Source organism: Erpetoichthys calabaricus, chromosome 4 (genome assembly GCF_900747795.2).
Source record: "Erpetoichthys calabaricus chromosome 4, fErpCal1.3, whole genome shotgun sequence".
NCBI lineage: Eukaryota > Metazoa > Chordata > Cladistia > Polypteriformes > Polypteridae > Erpetoichthys > Erpetoichthys calabaricus.
The window spans coordinates 125312059-125330191 of record NC_041397.2 but is presented as its reverse complement, the minus strand read 5'-3'; the positions used below and the strand labels follow the sequence as shown (position 1 = coordinate 125330191).

Here is an 18133-nt window from a genome sequence, read left to right as displayed (position 1 = left end):
TAATTTGACACTTGTTAGGGAAAATGCACTACAGCATTTTTCCTCTCTTTTCAGACTTGGTTCTTGCCTTCCCTCTGATTAGTCTAGGATGAGAAGAAGGATGGATCTATATATTTTACATTATCTTCCTATTTGTCTTTAGAAAATAGATTTACCATAAAGCAATTTAATGTTTCATAACATTTGTAAAAAACAAATTAGTATGACTCTGACTTAATAGCCTAAAGAGTGTTTAAGTAGTGTTTTTGAATCCAGTTCATTCTTTTATGAGAGAACATCTGTTTGTAAGACAAATGATACCAATTTATCACCTTTTCTATTGCAAGTTTATGTAATGCACCGTGAAGACATAACTGATGAATGTGTAGACCTTGATGAACCCAAAGAAATTTCATAAATTAAAAAGTTTATGTTTCATTTACAAGCTATCTGCTGTATATGCATTATAGTAAATCAACAATTAATATCATTTGGCGTGTACTCACATGAAGATTGAAAAAAATGCAGAATGTGTAGTTCCATGACAGCAATGAGAATGAAGCGTAATGGGGATGGCAGAGTATTAGGCATATTTACCAGTTCCTTTTATAAAGTCAATCAAGCCTTAAAAACCAAAGTGCAACCCACTGCATGGCATCAAGAAGGAAAGAATCTCAAAAAATGTTATTGTATTTCTAAAAACATTTTACTAAATATTGATGTCAGTTATTTTGTTTTAAAAATGTAGGAGAAAGCAAAACTATTTTAAACTTTACTGAGACTACATATGAATTCTTTTCAACATGAGGTAGTAATGTTAAGTTTCATGTGTAACAAGTTTCTATACTGTACAGGCTGCTTACAGATGAATGTCAGGATCAGAGCTCCAGGAGATCTGCGTAATCATTATACACAAGGGAGATGATGGCCTCATTGTAGTAACTCAGTTTGTGCAGGGTACTTATGGTTTACCACTTTCTTGATAATGACTATACATCAGTAAATGTCATTGTTTATACTGATTAAACTGTGAATGCAGTGAGCTTTTGTTCCCACGCCTATAGATTATTCTTTGCTCAGAGCATTTTATCCTGTTGAATACTTCTGTATATGCATAGTGCCTCCTCCACTAAAATACAGTGCTTTTTGAAAAGAAGAGTTGGAGAAGCCACCCTCTATATGTTCAGTTGGTAAATGCTAAAAGGCTGCAATCAAACCATTATAAATAGAACAACTTTGCTTTAAACACCTTCACAATCTTATGAAGACACTTTATCATGTTACTTCTTATATTAAGTAAAAAATCACAAAAATGAGCAGCTGTAATGCACACATATGCATATCTGACTATATCTCAGCCAGATGGTAAGCTTAGCTATAAATAAAAGAGAGAAAAGCACTATTTTGGTTTGGGGAAAGGAATGCTAACAGAATCATCGGGGGCAAAACCTAAGGTTCTGAAATTGAATTCTAAAATCAGGAGTGTCAAACTGAGTCTTTGGAGGGCTGCAGTGACTACAGATTTTCATTTAGGCCATTTTTCTTATTTTGTAGACAATTATTACTGCAAAAGACTATTTGTTTTGCTTTTATTTTAATTGACTTGCTTTTTCAAGATTTGTAGCTCTTGTTCTTTTTCCTTAAATACAGGTAGCTGACTGTAGTATTTCTAAAATGCTGTAGTTCCTGGAGAGTCACTATTTTCACTCCAACCAACTTCTTAATTAGAAGAAAACTCCTGCCCTTTAGGATACCCATTACTTAATTCAGTGCATTCTTAATGTTATCATTCTGCTAAATCAGACATTTTTAAAACTGTTGTTTTTCTTTTTCTGGGAGCACGGTTTTGTGGACCAGCACAGACCAATATTTCTCAGACTGTCACAATTTTCTTTTCAAATATTTTATCAAGAAATATAGGATGAGTGAAATTTTTCAAATTAGACAAAGGTAGCTGGTCATCTGTTGGCTTGTTTTGCATCTCGTATTTGTTTGGCCACTGGTTAAAGAAAAAAAGAACAATTAGGATTTTAAATCTAAAAAAGCAAGTCAATTAAAATTAAGGCAAAATAAGTCTGCTCACTTAGCAGCAGTAATTGGTTAATAATTGAGAAACTGGCTGAAATGGAAACCTGCAACTACTGGTACCCTTCAGGATCTGATTTTAACACTTCTAGTCTGAATGATCATGAACCATTCTAAAAGTTTACCACTCCAGTGAACATAGACAAGAAAAAAGTTATATCAACAAATTATTTTAGTTAAAGTATACTGTAGCACCTCTTCAAAGCTCCAGCACCAGTATTCACTGTTGGCAGCCACTAACAAGTTACATAATTTGTGGAGTTGTAATTTCTATGAAAATAAAATTCATTCAGAGAACAAACATTGTAAGACTGAACAGACTTAATCTGCTTGACAAGTATGAAAAGTTAAGAACTACAATTAATAGAAAAGCATAAAATTATGTTAAAAACAATTAATTCATATAAAATTAAGCAATGTGCAGAATTTAATAAAGTGTAATTTGTCTAGTAAAGGTACATGTAATCTGATTATGTTACTCTGTATTGATTACAGCCCTAAACAGAGATTAATCACATACTGTACTGTAAAGATAACAGTTTAGCAAAGGCAAAGCAATTAACAGCTGCCTGCAAACTATCACCATTATATCTTGCCTGGTTGATTTTTCTTAGCACTTTTTTACGAGAAGACCTTTTTTGTAAGCCATAACGCCCACAACTGTAGCTGAGGTCAAGAATGTAGACCAGCCAATTAGTTTAAAGAAGCCTGAAACAGATGGCAAGTTCCTCTCCCAAAATGTTGTAGTAATAGGCCGAGCTGGAACATCCTGTAAAAAAATAAATTGTTCATAAAACAAAAGGAGATCTGAAAGCAATCTGTACAAGTGTCTAACACATTTAATTAAAGAGGCCACTGTTCACTTTTGCAGCTCAATAAAACAACAAGGAGTATTTTATTTTAGTACAAATTCGAAAGCAAGGCATATATTGCTACAATAAAAAATTTAATAAATTAAATATAATAATTAATCACCATAAATTAATTCATTTATTTACTGAATTCAATCTTTCTATTACAGAGTTTAAGAAAAGAAAGACTATCCAGGCAGTTTCGGTGGCAAGTCTAGAACTAAACCTGGACGACTTCAAGTCCATAGCACTTGCACACATCAATATGCTGACTCACACTGTGAAAATTTAGAGTCACTAATTAATCTACTGGGAGGGACGGCCGGCATACCTCCTTAAAGGACGGACAGGGGGAGATGGCTTTTGAAGAATGCTATCTCCCCCAAACTGCTACTTGACAGCCCTCTTGGGTTGCTACGGTGCCTTGGATTCCCATAGGTCCTTACTGGAATTGGTTTTTGTTGGCTTAGCCCTGTTGGGTTCTGGGGGTGCCGCCAGAGGGTGCTGCAGGAATTGCTGAGCCCTCTTTTATAAGTCTTCCGCTTTACCTGGAACTGCTCTCAGGTCACAATTATGTGGCACCGGAAGTACTCCCAATATTCTGAATAACAGCCTGAGTCAGGAGGAAGAGGATGAAAGGAGGAGGAGGACAAAGCATGCATGAAGGGGAATGGAGGCAGTGACTGGAAGAAAAGGAAGACAAAATGCTGAGTGCTTTGACTGTAGTGCTTATTGTACTTTTTTATTGTGGATCTGCACGGGGAAACTATTGGGAAGATTTTCCCAGGAATAAATAAATACTTGTGTTTGTGCTGGACTTGTGCTTGTGTCTGTTGTGTCAAGTGTTTGGGGAGTTGTGCACCCCCTAGTGGTCACACTAAAAAGGACAGCTTTGTGATTATGATTAAATTTGAGTACACAAGAGTAAACCAGCATAGACATAACTCCGCACTAATAGTAATTGAAGTGGGAACTGAAATTGAGCTACAGTCGTTGGATAGATCGAGTCTCTGTTCTTTACATGGCTCTTTGAGGTTACTCGCTATACTTAAAAGGACTACTTGCCTTTTGCCGCGCTAGTTGGGAAAAACATGTCTGATTATGCAGAGCTGCCGTTTTTATAGGCTCTCCTGTTATAGATGATGTAATGCCTGGTAATTCTTTTGGCGATTCATCCCTGGTTGATGTTTCTTGTCCAGTAGCATTGCAATAGCAATGTGTGTGCAGCTGACTGCTCCGATTACATTTGGAAAACCGGACGTTGCTGCGAATTGTGCTTTGATGTTTCCCAGTTCAACCACAGTGTAAGGAAATATTAAATACCTGGATGACAAGCAGATAATACCAGCCCATACAGCTGGCATGGCACAACTCAGTGATGACTGTGAAATACCCATTCAGTCAGCAAGTTCACGTTGAAAAGCTCCTGTGGCTAAAAACCCAACAGTGGACAGAACTAGCAAAGGGGCAGATAGAGCACAATTCCTCAAAGTCTGCATTTGTAAAGTCAGCACTAGTTCAGCATCCAGCTCCAAGATGATAGCTCTTGGAAATCAAAATCGACTTAGAAGCCAGTCATCATCGTCATCATCATCTACAAATATCTGCTCCCTTCTAATTCTTCCATATGCGATGTCTTCTAACAACGCTAAAGCAGCTATGCTAGTTGGAATAGCTTGGCCATTCCATGCATCACTACATTGTTACAGAATGATTACAATCAAGTGAATTAAATTTGTAAAAAATATGCAATTAATTTTTATGTATTTTATAAATCCAGTGTCACTGATGCAAATCTAAAAATGAAAGGGACACCACACAGAAACAATAGCACTGCTTTGACACTAGGTGTTGCCCATTTGCAAAACCGAGGAGAAACTTGTGCACACACGGTATAAGGCTGCCATGAAAACGTGCATGGCTTTAGGTAAAGTTTAGTGTTTATACATCTCGAAGTGAATGTGGAAATGTGTGTACGCAACATTTTTGTGCATACGCACTGTTTATACATAAGGCCCCTGGTCATTGTTAGTGTGGATTTTGTACATTCTGCAATGTCTGCATGAGTTTTTCTTTGATATCCCCAGAAAGGTTTAGGCAATTACAGGTGGGCCTGGGTGTGTGTGAGTGGATTCCAGAAAGGCCTAGGGCTCTGTGAAGGTCTGTTTCCTTTCTTGTCCTACCTTGCTGCCAGGATAGACTCTAGCCTTCAGCACCTCAGAAATGGATTAAACAGTTTTGGGAATGTTGTTATCATTTGGGATAATGCTAAAATGGTAACGGCTCCTAGCAACTCTAAAACTGGATTAAGGTTTGGAATATGGATGACTTCATAGACGTTAAGAAGAAATAACATTATGAACACATTATTAAAAACAAAACTCCCAAAAATAAGAAGATTATCTTTGAGTCATCAGGTATAAATTTAACTCTAACTTACCAGTGATTCAGGTTCAGGTTTCCAGATTTCTGACTCAGAGATCTTGCCCATTGTATAAAGAATCTAAATAGAAACATAAGATTTTAAATGTATGAAACATACTGTATGAGCAGGACCAACAATAATATGTTAAATTCATAAACACAAAAAATATTTGTCTCTAAATATATATTGTGTTGCTGAAAACCAAAGTAAAAGTATTTGGTACACACAACCAAAGGATCCAATGAAAAATTTGATATTATGTATACTGTTTATTTTTTAAAGTGATGTAAAAAATGTAGCTATTTATATGCAAGGCTCATTATATTTTTCAAGTATAGTCACATTTAACCACTGTCATTTATTGCAATCTTTTGAGATATGTAAGGACTATAGTAAATTTTGATTGTTGTTTGTGTGTAAAAACGAAAAAAACTAGTCAATGTTTGACCTTTTAAGACTCATTAGATTCGATTCTTAAAAGGATACTCAGTACTGATTAAGTAGTTCTACTGGGAGACTTCAGTGCTCATGTGTGGATTGACAGAGATACCTGAGTAGGAGCATGACTGGGAGGAACAGCCTGTCTGTTCTGAATCCGAATGGTGAAATGTTAATTGATTACTGCATTAGACATACATTGTTCGTAATGACCACAATGTTTAAACACAAGGTTGTTAATAGATATACCTGGTACTAGAATACCTTGGGCCAAAGATCAACGATTGACTTTGCAGTTGTATAGTCTGACCAGAGGCTGTATGTTCTGAACATTCAGGTACAGAGAGGAGCTGAGCCATCAACCAATCACTGCATGGTGGTGAGATGGCTCAGTTGGAAGGCACATCTGCTAAAAAGACCTGGAGGACCCAAACACATAGTGAGGCTGTCCTGGAAACAATTATTCTGTGCCTCTGATCAGGATAAGCTCAACTTCTATCTTTGGAGGAGCTTCTCCTGTATTTTGGAAGAAGTCAGGGATGCAGAATCTGAATCCACCCTTTTCAGGATCTAACTAATGGAGACCGCTGCTTTGTCCAGAAGGCCGAATAGGCATCAAGAAGTAAGGGATACTGTCAAGTTGAAGAAAGAGTCCCTTTGTGAAATTTTAGCAGGAGCAGTTTCTAGATTTGACTCAGAGGTACTGGCAGGCCTAAAATATAGCAGCTGTAGCAGTGGCATAAACAAAATTCAGCCTGTCCATGGAGAATGAGTTTTATACTGCCTCAAAGGATTCTCTATTTGATGACTCAATAATTGCTGGCTAAACATTGCCTAGGCTTTTGACAGTAGTGGTGGGGAAATGTTAATAGACGATAGTGTTAAGAGATAGAAGTAGTATGACGAACTCTTAAATATGGTTTGTATACCCTGCTTTGAGGAATATATGCCAGAAGCTTTGCTTGGGTTTAATTGTATGTGGTGAGGTTAATGAATGGGTTAAACAGCTCTATAGTGGCAAGGCTACAGGTGCTGGTGGAAGTTGAGTACTAATGCTAAAAACACTGAATGTTAAGGGAAAGTCTTAGATAAAAAATAATTTGCTGTTGTATGAAAATTGGTGATACTGGTCTGGTAGACAAGGGTGATAGTCCTTATCTTTAAAATTTGGTAGAAGAGGGTTTGTCCCAATTATCAAGTGAACAGACTCCTCAGGCTTCCTACGCATGGGAAATGAGCCTCTGAAGACTGAATCTCAGGTTCAGTAGAAGCAAAATGCAATCTTCCCTGCATATGGAACATGTGGACCAGCTCTTTGGCTTTGCAGAGAGATATGAGGGGTACCATGAGCTTGTCAAATGTGTATATATGCTTTATGGACTTGGAAAAAGCATATAAATGTGTACTCCATAATATCTTGTGAAAGGTGCACATGAATATGAGGTTCTGGGGATACTGCTATATGCCACTGGGTCCTTGTATTTTTGCAGAATGAATGTTGTGTTAGCATACTTGATATTATGTCAAGCTCTTTCAAGTGAGAATTGGACTCCAGCAAGCTTTTTAGGTGTTCAGAGTTAACAAGAACAGGATGAGAATTGGTTAGACTGTATTGAAATATTTCTTTGTAATCTAGACAACTACATAGAGTATTTACTTAAATGTCACGCGTTGCTTTGAACTATAACATTTCTCATTTTAGCTTTAGAGCAGAACTGATTGCCTGTAGCCAAGGACAAAGAGAATTTCATCAGAAGCCAGACTGCTAAAAATGAATCCTTAAAAACACGCTGTTCAAGTGAGGATGCTGATTCTATGAAAGATCAGTAAAACAGGATTTAAAATGAAAAGCATCAGTAAATTTTAGATGTTCTCAAGTGAAAGTCACAAACACAGTAAAGCTACAAAATGAAAACTAGTGCATTAAGGAATCTACTGTTAAATGTCAAACAGCTTCATGAAATTGACTAAGCAAAATAACTTACAGAGGGTCATTTTTAAAATGAAAGTGCTTAGCGATGCAGAGTCAATGTTTCGTTATTACAAAATAAGATGAGATAAAGGATTCTGGAGAAGAAGACCAATTTGAAAATGAAAAGGTAGGACAATTGTTTACCATATGTATCATACAGAATACACCTTCTAATAACTACTGTGGGGATAATGGGACATGAAAGAAGGCAGGAGTCCTCTGTGAGATATGAAAGTGAATTCTTATTATATAGCAATTAAAAGGCAGGATGAGCAGATACCAGCAGTCTCCCTCTGAGGTCCTTTGTCATAGGTTGTTGCAATCCTAGAGGATATAAAACTGAATTAAAAACTGAACAATTCTGGGAACTGCTCCTTCAATAACATTTAATGGTGGACATATAAAATTAGGGTGTCAGGATCTAGGGGTTTACCATTTTTTGCATTTTTTTATATTTGGACTAACCTTTTCTTGGTTCACTTTTTTGTTCTGTTTGTGTTCTGGCAAGTGTTGTGTACCGATGACATAATTGGCTGCAACACTACTAGTACTTTGGTATGATTTGCTATAATGCAAAATTTGGGTAATAATGAAATTAAATATCATAATTTTATGCAAACCCAGAAAAAATTTCAACATTGGCAATTTGAACGGCATAGGTGGCAGAATTAATAGACACTAAAAGCTCATTGGCAGGCATAACAGTGGAAGCAAAACTGAAAGTAATGCATTCATAAGCAAGAAGTTGACAGACTTATATATAGGCAACCTATAAAATACTAAAGGTTTCACATTTATTTAGCTAGGTTTTACTTTCCTGTGTTGATTACTGTTTTCCCCTACCTTTGCCTGTGTTTAGAATCTGTTTGCATTAATATGATGGCACTAGAATACATCTGTGTTGTAAAGACAGCTAGACATCAACTTTGTAACTTTATCCTTTCTCCCTGTAGCTAATTTGCTTCACTGTTTTGTGCTAAGTACATTTTTAGAGCCTTTTCTTTGCCTTTTTGCATTTTATGGTTTTGGTTAATGGGTACATTGTTTCTCCTGGGTTCTTCATTTGTGAGAAGATTCTCAGCTGGCAAGACACTGCTAGGTGCTAAAACACCACCAGGTTGGCAGAGTCCAGTGTTAAATCTCACAGGAAACCTCAAGACAAAATAAAAATTCATGTTGGTGGAAAGGTTTTACGTCCTCTGTGTGTGCTGAGTGCTCCTAAAGGGCACTGGCCATGGCACCAGCACAAGTGTGAGAGACAGAGACAAAGCTAAACAGTGTGGAAGCATGCAATGATGCCCTAGGATGTGTGGTAAGCAAATGACCAAGCTGTTGCAGGAATATCTAACCCTCTTCTTTTAATAACGGTAAGATTAAAGAGTGACTAGAAGAGATGCCAATATGTCTTTTCTACTGGGTACATAGAGTTTTTTACTCTCCTCTGTAAAAAGGTCATATCTGTATTGTTATTATGTCAATGGGACTTTCTATTGTCATTATTTGTTTAACTTAATCACAGTGATTCATTTCTCTTTTCTGTCATTACTGTTTATTTAACCTGATGTGTGATATGTATGTAAATGTATGGTGTATTAATTTACTGTTACAGCATTATAGCTCTAAAGATTTGTAAGCACTGTTGAGCCTGAATCCAGTTAAGACTATTACTCAGGAACAAACGGAAACTGAAATATAAAAATATAAAGAAAACAAGCCTAATTATATTCCCTAGAAATTGGAAATCTTTCTTGTTGTATTTATATTCCTGAACAAGCTTTGTTACTCAACTTTTCCCAGGAAATTTCTAAAGACAAGAGGCCTTGGTTATAGTGCTAATGGTTAATCATATGTGTCAAAATTACTATGTAATTAACTACATTTCTTTATACAATATTTGTAGCTTTTTCTACCAAAGAGCTAATATTATTAGATCACTGGAGCTCCTTACTCTTGAATATGTACATACAATTTTACATGATTAAAACATTCCTGCTTTGGTTTTTGTTGGTGGTCACTGCAAAACACAATTTAAAAGGTGTGGTGTAGTGCCTTGGTGCTACGCCAAAGTAAAAACAGCCGATAAAGGTATAACTATTTATAGCCAGTATGTTCTCATGTAAATAGTTAAAAGGTTTTTTTGGTAGGCCAACAACATGTAAACGCAGCTAGTGGCACTTCAAAAATTGGGATAGTGCGATACCCTGGAGCGTCACCCACGATTGGCTGCTAAGGAACCTACTGCCACATAAAAGGAGTGGAGTGGACCCTAGAGGTTGTCTGCATTGCAGCATTAGTTGGTGGCAATGCAGTTAACGAGAAGGTGCATGGAGAGAATCCAAATGGAAGTTGTCAGTGAAGAAAGAGAGAGACAGAGCCGGGGAGTTTGTGCTTGCAAAGTTTGCAAGGAACTTTGTAAAAATTATTTTTTTTTTTGCTTATACCCGTGAAAGAAGGTTTTCTCATATTGAGAGTAAGGAAGAAACCCTTTATTTTTTTGTACTTTTTTCAAACTGCAGATTTCATATTTTTTGCTTTATTAGATTATTTATTAGATTCTTGGAGTTCTCAGCAGAGTTGACATGGACACAGGTTTTGATTTTGTTCATGACATTCAATTTTTATGGTTTTGCACTTGAGCAACAACCTTTTCGTAATAAAGAACATTATTTTTATATTTGCAAGAGTCTATGTACCTTTTTTCTCACATACCGCTGGTTTCAGTTCAGCTATGAACTACTAGGAGCCCCACTGTTAAGATCATGCCATAGGTTCAAAGATATAGGGTTCTACAAGAGGCAAGTAGAATAATTGGAATTGTGGGAGTTTTTACTGTTATTTTTATTATTAGGGTTATCATTACTGTATATGTTTACTATTTAAATTTGGTAACATCACTAAAGTATTGCTTTTCATGTTTTTATGAATTTTTATGTTCAAGCCTCTTTTTTGCCATAGAAATTATGTTCAAGCATCTTTTTTTTTGTCCTAGCCATATAGTAAAGATATAACCTTGAATAATGTTGTACTTTAACTTATTACAAACAGCAATGCCGTTAAGAGGCTGCACATTCAGGTGGTGCAATGAATTGAACAGTTTAATTTTGGAGTTGTTTTCTATAGTGGATAAAGTGAACAAAATAAAAACTGGTACTATGTTTTGGAGGCTTTTTAAATGATTGTAGGGGGCTTCAAGCCCCATAAATGGACTGTAGTGACTTTTTGTTGGTAGAGAAAAGAAGACATGGGAGTCTGAAATGTAAACAACAAAGGGAAGAACTTTTCACGAAGAGTGAGGTACAAAACATGACAGAAAATAAGGATTATACAAAAGAGAAGAGATAAAAAGAAATAATCTTGTGAATCACAGAATTTATACAGTTGACCACCCGTCTCCCTTTTTGTCATGTAGTATGCATTTACTGAGCTGTGCTAGTACAGTATATAAACTAACGCAGTCACTCCCCGCTTATGCTGGACATGAGGAAACCACTATTCCTGCATTTCTCTCTTCCTCTCTGGCAACCCAATTCAAACTTAATTGCTAAATACGTCTAAGTAGATCTTTACCAAATCTTCCTTCTTCCACTTTACAACTCACACCGCATATCATCCCATCCAGCGGTTGAAGTGAAACCATACAGAAGTCACCGTCACTATACGTTATAATTTTTACATGACATTTTAATCTAGCAGTCCCAGTTGTAGATCACAGCAAGTTTATTTAAGTATATGATATCGAGAACTGGGGTGGCTGCGTAAATTGTGTGTCACCCTTGGAGATCTTAGTGAGTTTATGTTAGCATATGATACTGAGGAGCGGGGGGCTTCAGATTGCAGAGTGTGGATGTTAGTATATGAAACCAAAGAGTTCTTTAAATCCTGATCCCCTCTCTTTTTCCAGTGCAGAACAGTTTGCCTTCACACTTTCCACCCCACTGCTAGTGCCACTGTTCTGCCGGCAGACTTCATTTGCAAACAAGGCAAGCCCAATAACTATACAATCACTTTTCAGCACTGTACCAAGAAATATAATATTTGTCAAGGAATTTTTGGGTTTGTTGGTGTTTAAATTTTCTATTGTTTGGGGTTTTACACCTAAATATTGACAAACTGAAATGTCCTTTCTTAGCAAATGCCTAGTGACCTAGATTTAACATCATGCCAAATTTCAGCTTTTTAACTAAATAGGAAATATTGTTTCGGTCAATGAATGAGTGAGTCAGTCAATTCTGCATCATGTGTATGTTTATAGGTGCTCATTTCCACTGTCAATCATAAAAAAGATCTGGAAGTACACTATTGCAATGTATTCTGAGAAAGAACCTAACTATGCTCACAGAGATGGTTTTGGTTTTTTATACAGATACTTAGAGAATTGTTAAGAGCATGGTGACAACCCAATGATGTCACATATCATGACTTTAGGGAGATACATAATGAAACTAAGCATCATTGCTAATAACAGTAGACTTAGAAAAAACACACAATGGCAGCATATGTTACCAAAAACAGCATACGAAATTGTGGCACACTAAATACCTAGCCATAAAAATACCTATAAGTCCAAATTGAAAACAAAAATCACAAAATAAGCCAAAAATCCAGTTCCACATGTTTCAGACCCATAAAATCATTAACAGCATGTGTGTCAATTGTAAAATAAAACGTATGTACACAATTCTAATGAATCTTGTGAGTGACTACTAATAAATGCATTAGCCACACATGTAATGCAATAATAATAATATAAGAGTATATTTATGAACTTGAAAATCTCAGCAATTGATGGCTCAAGGCTGTAGCACCAAGGGTAGCCTGACTTTCTTTACAATGTTTTTTTTTTCATAAATACCCCTTGCAGTTAATTATTATCGCTATTGATAATCTACTTGCAGAGTTGCAGTGTTCCCCACTATGGCTTCCCCATCTACATGCTCACCTACCCTCCTCTATCATCCATCTTTATAATCAGTAACATCTGTTCACTCACAGTTCACTCTGCTTCCTATTGGGAGAACATTGACATCAACAGAATGGGAGTTAAAAACTCTGAATACCTCAACACATTTCTGCTATTATTCCAGAGGGAGGCTACAACAAACAGAACACATCCCTGAGGGTCTACCAGATGTTCCAAGAAAACAAGCCAGTCCAAAAAGTACACATTCTACAAAGGAGGAATACCACATCTGGTCACATGTCCACAGGAGGGAATAAAAAAGAAACTGGGATGAGGAAGATTAGTTCACATTTGCCTAAAAAGGAGGGAATAACTCTTCTAGAGAGTCTATCTCTGGCTGTAGACTTGTTTGTCTATGAGTCTCCATTTTGGAAAAATGGGAAAAAATAACAGGAACCAAAATGATACTTTCTTTTTAAAATTTCACGAGTAACTTGGTTATTTAAGATAAACCCCGGTGTTGAGTGGAAACAGAGAGTCTCTACAAAGTGAACTGCTGCCAATAAAAAAATTACTCAACATATCTGGTGTTAAAGATATTTTGATATTTTGGATATGTAAACAAAGCAGCAAAGCAGAGGTTAGTGCTACTGCCTTAAAACACCAGTAAGTTAGTATCAAGCTGTAGTCATATCAATTTTTTAGTGGAATTTTTATGCGAGTTTTTTGTCTGTACTCTTTACACATGATGCAGACATGACTATGTGTGAATGAATATTTATGTGGATGCTGGCACGTGTGTACCCTGCAGTGAGGTAAAATCCCATCAGCACTTGACTTGTTGCTGTTGCAGTAAGAGGTAGGCTCTAGTGTCCTTCAAAGCACCACCAGTATTGGAGAACCAGGATCCAGCGATCCTGCAAAGTGAAGGAACATGGAGCCACTTTCACCACGGTCACCAGACCCATGGGGACCAAGACAATCCTCATAGCCAGCCCTGTCAGTGCCAGTGGCTGTACTGAAGTCACCCATGACCAGGGGAGTGTTACTTTGCGGGCACCCGTTATTCCATTTAACTAATTCCTTAGTGAAGATAAGTCTTTCCATTTTAATCAATGTTAAGCACCCTTTCTTACATCACTTGTATCATATTATTCATTCTCCAATATGTCTTCATTTGATCATTTTTCTGATGGATGTTTTCTTCCAGTTTTATTTACTGCACATCTCTCAGCACTCTTCAAAGTGTGCCTTTGTTGTGGCTTCCTTATTATTGGTTCTCAGAGTTCTCTTGGCTTTATTCTGGCTGCTCTTCCAAGCAAATTAAATGTTTTATTTTCTTCACTAAGTTTGTCTTGATTCACTTTAGCATGATCACTGATAAGCTACAATCTAATTTTGTGCCTTGTATTGCTCAAAGATTTTTCACAAGTATGCATAGCCTTTTGTCACCAGGATGTTTCCAAGTACATCTTCTCCAATTTCTCTGTTGAAAGTGTGTTTTCTTCTACCAGCTTACTCTTCCAGTGTCAAAAATTTTTGCATTTAAATCAATCTTGCCTTTTTGAAGAGGAAATCTTGAAAGTATTTATTCAGTGTTCTTACCCCATGGTCTGTGTGTGGATCCTAATGCCCCAGTGCAGTGACAGGGACACTGTGCTGTAACTATGGCACTGTCCTTTGGATGAAACATAAAACATAAAACCAAGGTACTGATCATTAAAGGTTCCTGGGAATCTTTCAAAAAGTGTAGGATTTATCCTGATGTCCTGGCTAAATTGCCCATCACTGTCTCCTCCCCTGTCTCTCAGCCCTTCACCACCTAAGAGCTAATGTGTGGAGAGTGTAAGGCACAAAATGGTTGTTATCGCATCATCTAAGTGGATGCTGCATAGTGGTGGTAGTTTCCCTCTCTCTCTATGTAAAATGTTTTGAGTAGCGAGAAAAGCACTATGTAAATGTAATTGTTATTATTATTAATATTTTTATTTTCTTCTTGTATTATGGCACTCAGCAGCATTCACTTTTCTGTACAGTATAATTTAGTAGTCAGTAAATTTGTTTTGCTAGTTACAAACATCAACCTTTACAACAGTACTGATGTGGCTATCTATAATGACAGCACTAAAGCTAAAAAAATTACATTTATGCCTGGCATTAAAAAGCATCTTTCATTGTGTCTTGATAAAGATTTGACGTCACATTCCCCCTTTCAAAATTCAAATCATCTTTAGCTTTTGCGTTCTTTTTTTTTTGACTAGATAGAAAACACATTTGCATTTACACTAAAGTCAAATGTGGTTGCTATCTGTTTCTGACTAACTCCAAATCGGATCTGACTGATCTGACCACAGTCCAATCATTAATAAAGTTATACCTGGTGTTTAATGTAGTCAATTGCTATTTGATCATGAACAATTTATCCTGTTGGTTCTAATTTCATATTTTTCTCACAAACCGCAAAATAAAAAGCATTAAATATCAATATTGTATAACAGGGAGCCATCTATATTTATATTCTGTATAAATTGATATTCTTAGTCCAGAAGTTTGATTGTGGAAGCTGATTCTGCATCTTGTTCAATCACACACTGTAACTATTTTCATGTCACTCAACATGGTGCAGATTTTCACATCACCTCTTGTCGTTTCCTTTAATCTGAAGTGTTTGCAACTGCACAAGTTAAGTGTTTGCTCATAAGGATTTCCAAATGCAAATCAACAAAATGCCTAATTTAAAATGTGCCATTCCATATGGAAGATGGCGCAAATAAGGTTTCAGAAAAATGATACATTTGAATAACTGCTTGGGCTCAATAATGGCCAAAATGCTAGCCACATACTGTAACAGCTAATATATCTCCTACCTACTTTCAATTAATTTAGATGAAAGGAAACACTCTCAAAATAAGAATGAAATATACTAGATCTCAGAAACAGTTTAGCAAGAACTCAAGCACTCACCACTTAGCACCATTATGTCAAGCCTTCCTAATGCCACGTGGGTGGATAAATATAGTTCTCAATACTGTAGGCTTTTGTTTAACTAATTTCTTAATTTAATACCTCTTAGATATGATTGTGAGGAAAAAGATTTTGCCCTTTATAGTCAGTCATTTACCATCCTGCTTAGTTCTGAACAGAGCCACAGGGGGGCAGACGGGGTACTGGGGCCTGTCCCAGTTCCCAGAGGGACCAAGGCAGGAACACACCCTGGACAGGTTGCCAGTCCATTGCAGGGTGAACACATGCACACCCACAAAAACACAATCCAGTCACATAATAGGGCCAATTTAATATCACCAATCCACCTAACCTGCATGTCTTTGGACTGTGGGAGGAAAATGGAGCACCGGGAGGAAAGCCATACAGACATGGGGAGAAGAAGCAAACTCCATGCATGGAGGACCCGAGACATGAACCATGGACTCCTTACTGCAAGGCAGCAGCAATACCAATGTGTCACCATGCCACCCATTTTAAAACAGTGTATTTTAGAAATAATAGGAATTTACCTCTATAATTGTGCATTCTGCTTGCATAAAGCAAGAGGTGGTAGCTCTCACAAAATTCATTTCTTTTACAATACTATAAATCTAAAATAGAGAACTTTACTTAGCTTGATTACTTTTTAATATTGATAAGTTACAATCCGTTGAAAGAAGCTAATTTTGGAGGAAAAATACTGTAAATGATTTCTTTTAAAAGTCAATTTTTTTTCTCTTCAACTGGATTACACCAGACCAGATTCTATAAGCAGGCATTTGGATTATGCACAGTGGAAAAAAAGCAAAGCAAAACAAAAGTCCCATTGTGAATTGAACATCTTCTTTATTTTAAGGTGGTACGGTTTACGTCTCATGTTGGAAGACCTCTCTTTTTCTTCAATTATATTGTTTTTATTATTTTTTAGCATAAGCTATGTAATCGGGTAAAAGGTATGTTGTTTTTTGTTTTGCAACACCATATACAAAGTTGAGTTCTCAACAGTGAAACATTAAACATTGCTTCTGTATACATATAACTGTTATATTTACCTTTCCAAAACATAGTAAAATTTCAAAACATAACTAATGTAACGCTGTCCATAGGAGCAATGCATCCACTGACAAACATTTTTTTTTTAATTCAGTAATAAACAATGCATAAATTCTCACAAAAATATGCTGAAATTGTACTAACTTTGTACAAATGTTGTACTAATTGACACAGAGAGCAGCCCCAGACATTGTACCAGCTACCAGTATGGACATAGACATTAGCGCTGCACTAAATACGGACTACAAAACTGCCGTTCTTTAACACCCATGCCATGCGCTTTTTAAGAATTGTCATGAGGAAAGCTCACCAGTGACTTATATCTGTCATTTGCATCCAATTAGAAAACTGAAAACAATTGTTACTAAGCAACTATTTTCATAGCATTCTTCTAGCATTTTTTTCTGTTACCAGTTTTCTATTTCTCATAAGGAACCAAATTTAATTAGGCAGCTTTTGCATACTTGGTTGCTTTTTTTTTTTTACCTCTTCCTGTAATGCTGACATCTTTCTACCATTTTCTGTACTAAAATTTTATATTGGCTGTTGTGGTTTATAACTTTAAATGTTACATTTCCTGTTAATCTGTGTTTTTGAAAAACAAATGTACTGCCCAAGTGTTGGGTCATACATGCTTAATAGTTTAGTAGAATTTAGCAACCGCTGTCCAAATATGTTAGCACCATCAAACATTTAAAGGCAGTAAATACACTGAAAAGATATATAATACAGGCAGTCCCCGGGTTACACACGAGATAGGGACTGTAGGTTTGTACTAAAGTTGAATTTGTATGTAAGTCGGAACAGATACATTATTTTAATAAATACTATTTTTGACAGACTGTAACCAAATGCTCTGCCAATGAATGATGGAGTTTCACCTCTTTCTGACCTTTTTATTATTTCTGCTTTATTTTCAAAGGTGATGGTTTTTCTCTTCTTTACTGTATCACCAGCACTTGTGTTTCAGAGACATTCTTGGAGGGTGAAGACAAAAGGTTAAGATGAGCTCTTTTGCACAGCACTGTACACCTTATCACAGCAGGAAGGCACCAGTCATCAACATGTCGGATGTACTGACCAGAGACAACTTCCTGCTATGTGCGTAACAGTACAAGCAGGCTTGCTATTGAGAATGAATGGGGGCGGCGAGGGGCAGTTCATCACCAGTCCACCTCACAGTCACCTCCACTACAGTATGCTGTAGAACGAACACGGTGTGGCCAAAGGCGAATAGTAAATCGCCCAACCCCAATTCAACAGACAGCCATCCGAGGCACACTACAATGTTACCCCCGCTGCCCTGTTCAGCCAAACCGGGTCACCGCTTGCAGCATTACCAGTCGTGTGTGCTGGGTGGGCAGTGAAACGCCCCCCTCCGCTCCATCCAGCCTGCATCCAGTCAGGAGCAGTAGCTGCGGCGGCGTAGTGGGCGGGCAGTGAAT

General features: G+C 36.9%; 1 protein-coding gene across 1 annotated transcript in view; it reads right to left on the bottom strand.

Moving 5' to 3' along the window:
* Positions 1-435: 435 nt before the first annotated feature.
* The window catches only part of mao (monoamine oxidase), a 167504-nt gene continuing 149806 nt past the window's right edge, over positions 436-18133 (bottom strand). Inside the window, exons 14-15 of the mRNA XM_028799762.2 lie at positions 5356-5418; positions 436-2833 (exon numbers count right to left, since the gene is read on the bottom strand). Coding sequence (XP_028655595.1) covers positions 2675-2833; positions 5356-5418 — 222 coding nt within the window. The 3' untranslated portion in view covers positions 436-2674. The remainder of the gene's footprint in view (positions 2834-5355; positions 5419-18133) is intronic.